This window comes from Elephantulus edwardii, unplaced genomic scaffold (assembly GCF_000299155.1).
Source record: "Elephantulus edwardii isolate Elephantulus edwardi_28Jun2011 unplaced genomic scaffold, EleEdw1.0 scaffold00048, whole genome shotgun sequence".
Taxonomy (NCBI): Eukaryota; Metazoa; Chordata; class Mammalia; order Macroscelidea; family Macroscelididae; genus Elephantulus; species Elephantulus edwardii.
In genome coordinates, this window is record NW_006399798.1 from 15,998,176 (window position 1) to 16,006,796 (window position 8,621).

General features: G+C 51.9%; 1 protein-coding gene across 1 annotated transcript in view; it reads left to right on the plus strand.

Moving 5' to 3' along the window:
- The first annotated feature begins 2,494 nt into the window (after window positions 1-2,494).
- Window positions 2,495-8,621, plus strand: part of CACNG1 (calcium channel, voltage-dependent, gamma subunit 1) — a 16,914-nt gene continuing 10,787 nt past the window's right edge. Inside the window, exon 1 of the mRNA XM_006886266.1 lies at window positions 2,495-2,726. Coding sequence (XP_006886328.1) covers window positions 2,495-2,726 — 232 coding nt within the window. The remainder of the gene's footprint in view (window positions 2,727-8,621) is intronic.

Below are 8,621 nucleotides of genomic sequence, written 5' to 3' on the forward strand. Positions count from 1 at the left end.
CTTTTCTGTCCCTGGTTGAGTTCTGATCCTTTTTGGGAGAACAGCAGTCATTTGTGACAAAAGGAATTACGTTCCTCTTGGTCTCACAAAATAGAGCCAATTAGCTGAGTGTATCCAGCCGCTCTGAAGACGATCTGTAGGAAACCTCATCGCAAGAAGATAAGGAACACACTTCATTTTTCCTTCCTTTCCTTCTTCTTTTTAAAGTTTTGCTCTCTTTCCTTCTTCCCCGCCCCACCCTGCCTGCCTCAGTCATCACCATTATTTCTATCCTAAGCTTTCTCATCACTTAAACACCATCTGGGTACCTATAAAGCAATACAACCAGTCAACTCTGAGATACCCGGCCACCCCTGAGGTGTCAGAGTAGAAAGCATGTTCTGCATGGTTTTCAGTGAACGGTCTATCTTTTGGAAGTCAATTGCCAGCTCTTTCTTCCAAAGCACTCCAGGGTCTTCGACCCCTCATTTTTCAGTTAGCAGCACCTCCCAGAGACTTCCGTTGAGCAACACCTTCCCACTAATCTGCCTTTGAGGAGCTGTGTTGACCTAGTGCATAGGAGCTGAGCTACCAACGCGAATCCACTGGCTGCTCCCAGGGAGAAAGCTGGGTACTCTCCGTCTGTGCAACTTACAGCCTCTGCAAGCCACACGCTCAGCGGGAAATCGGTCCTCACTCTATAGCACACGATAGCAATCATTGTGCACCTGTCCGTCCTAGCTAGTTCACGTAGGTGAGAGTGAGACTACATGTGATTTTGGGGTCCTTCTTCCTTCTGAACTTGGCATGACAGGGAACAACCCTGTGCTCCTCAGAATCTTGACACAAATTAGCCCAGTGGTCCCAGGTCAGCCCCCAGGAGAGAATGCCAAGGCTCCCAGCAGCACCGGCACCAGGCCAGGGAGCCCTCTGCTGACCAGGCACAGGGACTCGAGCATGCTGCCACGGTGGGGGGATCCTGGGGGCAGCACGGAGGTGGAGCTGGGAGCACTCGGTGACCTGGGAGGAGCAGGTCCACTTACAGGCATTCCTGGGCTGGCAGCACTCCAGTTCAGTTCAGAGAGACTACTTCAAAGGCACCACCATCCATCTTTAAGGCTTAGGCTGGGCTTGGGGGACTTGGGTCGCCCTCAGGCCAACATACCTCTCACTGCGCTAACTGGCTTCTGTGACAGCCACAATGTTCTAACACTTTACCCGATTAGCAGTTGCATTAAGAGCCTTGGAGCTCCCCATAGCAGAGAGCTAAAGGTCCTACCACCACCACACCAGGGGGTGCAAATCACATTTTCATACCAAGGCTGTATCTACAGCAATAGACTGCCATATCTTTCTCTTGTAGAATGGCTGGTGAATTCGAACTACTAACCTTTTGGTTACTGTCATTGCTATGTGCCCTCTGGTTGGGACTGACTAATCGCTGAATCACTGCGTCTTCAGAGGCAGGAGATGCTCATCTTTCTTCCTAGGAGCAGCTGGTGGATTCAAACCGCCTGCCTTTGGGTTGGCAGCACAACTCCTTCCAGCGAGGCCACCAGAGCCTTTTGGTCTCTAGTCCCACATCTCCTGCGTTCTGCCACCAGGGTTCCCTCGGCTGTTGAGTCAGTTTGACTCGTGTCGACCCTCCATTAGGTTTCTGTGACTAAATACATCTTTACAGGAAGAGACAGCCCATCTTTCTCCCAAAGACTGACTGGTGGATTCGAACTTCCAGTTTCTGGATTAGCTGCCCAACACCAGGGCTCCTATAAATCAAACGTTTTTCCTTAACCTCACACATTGTGTAAAAGAAACCCTCACTGGAAAGCTGCTACCCCTGCCAGGAGTGGAAGATTAACGCTGTGCTGAGAGCAGGTCTGGATGGACGCCGGCTCTCTCCATCCGGGAGGGCGGTTTGCGAGCTCAGAGAGGCCCAGTGCCCTGCCCCTCAGTGGGGAGCTTCGGAGGGCGCTGGGAAGGAACTCGCCTCCTCACCCAGGGTCAGCGTTGGCAGTGCCAGGCGGACACCACCTAAAATCCTGCTGAGGCATGTGGCAGGCCCAGGGGTCAAGTGCTTGTCTGGACTCTGGGTGGACAGTCCCTGGGGCCCCCTAGCCAGTATCTTGGGGCCTCTCAAAATGAGGATATCCTCTGCCCTGGCCACCCGCAGGTGCCCTGCCCTGGTGAAGCAGGCAGAATCCACACACTTCCCTGACTCATCGGGGTCTCAGGCCACCACCCAGTGCCCCTCCCGTGCCCCACCCTGGTGTATTTCTGCCTCCTCGATGGGAAGCACACCCTGAAATCTGAGAGGTGACACGCGGCTCCCTGGGTCCCCTGACGCGTGCGGCAGCTGCGCAGCCCTGTCCCTGGGCCCCAGGGCCGCCCACTCTGGCTCTGGCCGCTCACCCTAAACTTAGCTGCCACTCGCTCCGCACCCGCCACTGTCCCGGCCCAGCTGCCACTCGGCCCGGACAGCCGCAGCCGCTGCGTCCTGCCCAAGGACCCCCTCACCATGTCCCAGACCCAAACCCTGAAGGTCCGCGTGACCCTCTTCTTCATCCTGGTGGGCGTCGTGCTGGCCCTGGCGGCCGTGGTGACCGACCACTGGGCCGTGCTGAGCCCCCATGTGGAGCACCCCAACGGCACCTGCGAGGCGGCCCACTTTGGCCTCTGGCGGATTTGCACCAAGCGCATCGTCCTGAGCGATGACGACCTGAGCTGCAGCACCATCAGCCTGCCCGGGGGTAACGTACCCACTCCCTGTCCCGGCCCGGTCCCCCCACCCCCACCCCACCCCTGTCCCTGGAAACCAGGGCAGGTTCCTCTGGCTCGGCGTTGCATGTGGTTGTGCTGACGGCCAGAGCAGGTTGTGAAATGAGGGCATTTGTCTCTGGTTATTTCTGTCTTGCTGAGGTTTGGGGCTTTTTGGCTGCAGGATAGGACAAGAGGCTCCAGAAGAAAACCGAGGACCTACCAGTCTAGGGACTTGTGCTCCCAGCAGGGAGCACCTGGGGCCCAGGGACAGGGCTGCGCAGCTGCCGCACTCGTCAGGGGACCCAGGGAGCCGCGTCCCTGGTTCCCCTGTCCTCGTTCAAAGACAGACAGCCCCTGGACTGTGCGTCCCCAGGCTGAAGGGCAGGCAGCTTCATCCTCAGGCCTCCAGGCAGAAGTGTGTAGAGTACCCGCGACAGAAGCAACGGCGTCCTTGGGTGGTGCAAGAGGTTAATGCACTCACTGTTAACCTAAAGGTTGCAGGTTCAAGTTCACACTTAGCTCTGAAAGACCAGCCACGGAGCCCCGAGGAGCACAAAAGAAAAGGAGAAGAACAAGCATGGAGGGTTCTACTCGCCACACCTGTGAGTCCACCAGGTGGAATCAACTCCATGCACTCAGCTGCAACTGTAAGGTTAGAAGTTCAAACCCATCTACAGGTATCCATGTACTTCTAAATATCTATTGTTTTCTCAGCTACTGCAAACCCTATCAGGGACCATAGTTTTTGGGAGACATCCTGGTTAACGGGCAAAATGCAGTCCACACTCCACTGTGGGAGTAGTGACTTGGGGTCTCAGAAGCTTGTGAGAGACCACCTAAGATAGAACTGTTAGTGTTGCCTCATCGGGAGTTCAGAAAATTAGAGAAACAGAAATAATTTGTTCAAAGAACTAACAGACCACACCACACACAAGCCACAGTCTCCCCTCCCCTGAGACCTGAAGCACCAGATGGTGCCCGGTGACGTCTACTGACCACTCTGGTCTGGAACACAATAGAAGGCGAGGGACAGAGAGAGCAGAAAAGGAGAAGAAAATCTTAAATCGTGAAGAAGGTCAGCCGTACTGGGCCGAGAGACTCACGAAACCCTCAAGATTAGGGGGGACACCCTTCAAGCCTGGATCCGAACCAGCTTCTGGGGATCAACTTCCAGCTACACAACAGGCATATCAAGTGAATCACTCCGGGGCAGAATGGGCTTCCTGGTAATCAAACAGATGAGGGCAAAGGCCCAAAATAGAGCTCAGAAGGCAAGAAGGCAGGAAAGAAGGACGAACAGCAACAGGGAGTCAAGGAGGAAGAAGAAGGCGCACTGTTACGTTCACGACTCACAACCAGTATCACAAAACAAAACGTGTGTGAATTACTGAATGGAACGCTGATTTGATCTGTACGTTTTCACTGGAACTATAGAGATAAAGAAAACGCTGTGACACACAGTCCTGCTCTGCACACATGGGCCCACCACGCACGTAAGAATTCACTCCACAGAAATGGCTTTCAAAGTGTGTAGGTGGTGCAAGTGGCTAAGATGGTCAGCTGCTAACTGGAAGCTTGACAGTTCAAGTCACCTCAGGGTATTAATCTACTTCTGGAAAATCAACCATTAAAAATTCTACAGTTCTACTCTGACCTGCGTGGAGTCACTGTGAGTTGATTTGATGCCATCTGGTTACCGGATTTCCAGGTGTGGTGCAAACGGAAGTGTGATCTCTTCTTCTTTTTTTTTTAAATGTTTATTATTGTAAACAGTCTTCTAGGCCATATAGCCCTGGTGTGGCCACTTGCTGTACAGAGGTAACTTGTGTTCACTGTGAAGCTCAACACTGTGACATTGATGTGTCAAATGTGATAGCAGTTATCCATGATGGACAGTGGTGGAGCTCCCAATTCACACAAGCTTGGAAGCAGGAGTGGCATCCACTTCCATAAACAGCTTGCCTCCGGAAACCCTATGTACCTGGAGAGGATGAAAGTCACGCAAGCAAGTGTCGAGGATTTTGTTCATAGGGTCGCTCGCTATGAGTCACCTATGACTCGATGGCACTTAACAACAACAACAGCAAATGTTTATTAGAACTTTAAAACAGTAATTGTAATGTGTTAAACGAAGCACAGGGTCCTTCCTGTGAAGGGAGAGTGGGTGTCCACCTGAGAAGTCAGCACTGCCACAGCCAAGCGGCCAGCTTTCCCAGGACGCCATGTCTGCCCATGTCCCCAGCCCCGAGGCCTTCTGTGTTCAAGCTCATTTGCTCCCATCGTCCATATATGTATGTTAGCCAATCTCCTAGCATGCACCACACTCCAAAGGTGAGTTCTCTGCCCAGATCCCTGGCCTCAGGAGGACTAGTCTGGATTCTGCACACATGGGACCTTCAATGTCTGTAGCCAATAGACCGCACAGATATGGAGCACTGTTAGGATTCAGGGGGCCCTGAGTCTCAGTCCTGCACTTCCCATCCTCCACTCAATGGCCTAGTGGAAGACAAAGCCGCTCCTAGCTTCTGCTGCTGCTTCTACAAAATCCCAAATTTCCTGTCTACTCCTTGCAAGTGTTCCTCCACTGTGGAGGCAGTGGGCCATGGTGTGACAGCACGCCATCTGATTGTAGTTCTTACCTCTGACATCAGCCAACTGCCCCGTAATACCTGCCTTTGGGGGCGCATCCATACTGCATGCTCAGAGACCCCCAGGCTCACCACAGCCCAGGCTCCTGCCGCCCCAACCCTCCTGCTTGGTTCAGGAATCCCACGCTCACTCTCCTTCTTCCTGGATACCTGGAAGACTGGTACATACCCAGTTGTCTTGGAAAAACCGAGTCCCAGTGCTGAGGGCCTCAACAGGTGTGGGCATGAGCTGGAGGGTATCGAATAGCCCAGGGCCCACACCCTCAGCCATGCCGAACACACTTGTAAACAGATGCGTCATCCAGTGGCTCCCCTGGGCCAGGCTGGGCGGGACAGAGAGGTCTGTCCAGGGGCCACATGTGGTGATGTCTCATCCCAGCCTGCCCCTGACCTTGGAGACACCTGCTTTCTGAAGTCCAGTGAGTGCATAGTGCAGGAGGAGCACACAAGGGAAACACAGGAGAGGGGACTGGGCCAGCGGCAGAGGGTCAGCAGGAGTCACTCAGCCTTGGGTCCACGCAGTGTCCACGTCTCTGCCTTCTCGCCTCTGTCCGTGAGAGACAGACCCTCACAGTGGCCTCTGAGCATCACTTTTCCCCAACAAGCTTCCTAAGTGGGTTCCACAGGTTCCCACTCCCTCCTCTGCAGGGGGCATCTGTCCCTTCCTCCCTCGCCCTTCTCCTCCTCCTGGGGCCACCACCTTCTGGAGGGAGGAAGAGGACTTGGGCATGTTCTCTCGTGTGTGATGTTTAATAGCAGCAGTAGTAATAATAATAATAATAATAATAATAATTGCATGTGTAGCCGAGGAAGGGCCTCCCTAATCCTCTCCTCAGAAACAATGGGAACATTGGCACGAATGATCACTCAAGGTTTTCAAAACTCTGGAAACAGACCCAAAGTCCTGCAGTATTTGATTCGAGACAAATATGGCCGATCTCAGGAAGAACACTGCCCTTTGCAGTATTTTGTCTCAAGAAGTTGCATTGCCGACCCACAGGCAGGAGGTTCAAATCCACCAGCTGCTCTGTGGGAGAAATCTGGGCGGTCTCCCGTGCAGTTTACAGCCTCTGAAACCCACTGGAGGGTCAGGTGTGGGACTGCTGCAACTTGATGGCAGTGATTTGGACCATGTTCATCTTACACCCTAAAAACAAACAAAAGCCAAGCAACCCGTCGCTGTGGACTCCAGTCCCACCCACAGTGACCCCATGTGTCAGCGTAGAACTGTGCTCCAGAGAGATTTCAATGGCTGGTGTTTCATAAGTTGATCACCAGGCCTTTCTTCTGAGGTGCCTTGGGGTGCACTTGAACCTGTAACCTTTAGGTTCGCAGCCCCACCCCAGAGCTCTTCACCCCTCCCCATCGGTGCTGGAAGCCAACAGCCCCATGACTGGGGGTTGCAGAGCAGGCTGGGGCTCTTGGTAAGTTTCAAAGAGTCACTGTCTGATTGTCCGGCGGTGCCTAGAAGACCCCCATTTCTGCATACTGGCTGCAGCTGACTCAACTCTGAGCTCACCCAGAGTGAGCAGTGTTTCCTCAAGGGCATTTGTCACAAGCAATCAGAGGCAATTGTTTAACATCCCGCTGCCTGAGGCAGTAGAAGACAATTGGGGCAAACACTGGTCTAAGCAACGAGCAGGACTGGAAAGCTGGAGAATGGGGCTCCCCTAGAGGACTCTGAAAAGGGCAGTCCAGGCATGCCTCGTCTCACTGAGCTCCCTTTATTTGCTTCCAAGATACTGAGTTGATTTGGTTTGGTTTTTAATAAGCTGAAGGTTTGTGGCAAGGCTGCATCGTCTCGTAGGCACCATTTTTCCAACAGCACGCATCTGTGTCACATTTGGTAACTCTTCACAGTATTTTAGACTTTTTCCAAATGCTATTTTTTGATCGGAACCGGGGAATACTGCATGATTCATGGTTTAAAATCAGGGTTATCTGAGTTGTATTCTTTCATACCAGCCTTATTTGATCTGTGAGCCGAGCAAATAATCCAAGAAACTGGACTATATGAAGAAGAATAGGGCATCAGGAAGACGTGCTAACAACCTACGATGTACAAATGGCATCACCTTGCTTGCTGAAAGCAAAGAGGATTTGTCCTCACTGAAGGAGCTCAAAGACCCCCAGCTTTCAGTATGGCGTACACCTTGGCATCAAAGATACTTAGAACTGGGCCAATAAGCAACATTATGATAAAAAGAGAAAAAACTAAAGTTGTCAAGGATTCCATTTTACTTCCATGTCCACAGTCAGTGCACATTGAAGCAATAGCTAAGAAATCTAATGACATATTGCACTGGGCAAGTAATCTGCTAAGGGCCTCCAAGGTTGAAGGAGCAAAGTTATCACTTTGAGGATTAAGGTGTGCCTGACTCCAGCCATGATGTTTTCAATCACTTTATATGCACGTCATGAAAGCTGGACAATGAACAAGGAAGACTAAAGAATTGATGTCTTTGAATCGCAGTGTTGGTGAAAAGTATTGAATATGTTGTTACGGTGGTCATTGTTATGTGTCATCAAGTTGCCTGCAACTCATAGTAACCCTATTACAGCAGCTCTGAAGCCTGCTCTGTTCTGAGTCAGTCTCACTGATTCCGACACATCACACTCCCCCATTGTCCCAGTTACTGTATCAATCCATCTCATGATCCCTCCACCCTTCCGATCATGATCCCCTTCTTCTAGGATCAGTCCCTCCTGGTCACATGCCCAAAGTATGTGAGTTGGAGCTTCAAAATCCTAGCCTCCAAGGAAAAACATGGTTTCACCTTCTCCAAGACAGACTTGTATTCTTGGCAGTGATGGTATATTCAAGACTCTTCTCCAACACCACAACTTGACGGCATCAATTCTTCTTCTATCCTGATCTGTCTCAGAGGTGAGAATGGTGAGATATTTGTCTCACATCTTTGGGCATGTTGTCAGAAGGATCCAATCCCAGAAGGAAGACATCACACTTGATGAAGGAGAGAGAGGGTCATGGGGAAGAAAGAAGACTCCAGGCAAGACGGACAGACAACACTGAGCTCAAGCCCAGCCACCAACACTGACTGACACACAGCCAAGGTCAGGGGTCAGCGCAGGCCTACGCCAAGCTTTGTCCAACACCAGCGGGGTAATTCTATTTCTGAAGAATTGTCGAGCTATTTTCCCCAGTGGTGACATTTTGCAGCCCCAGCAGCCACAGAGACGAGGGTTTTCATGTCTCTCCGTCCTCACCAACACTTG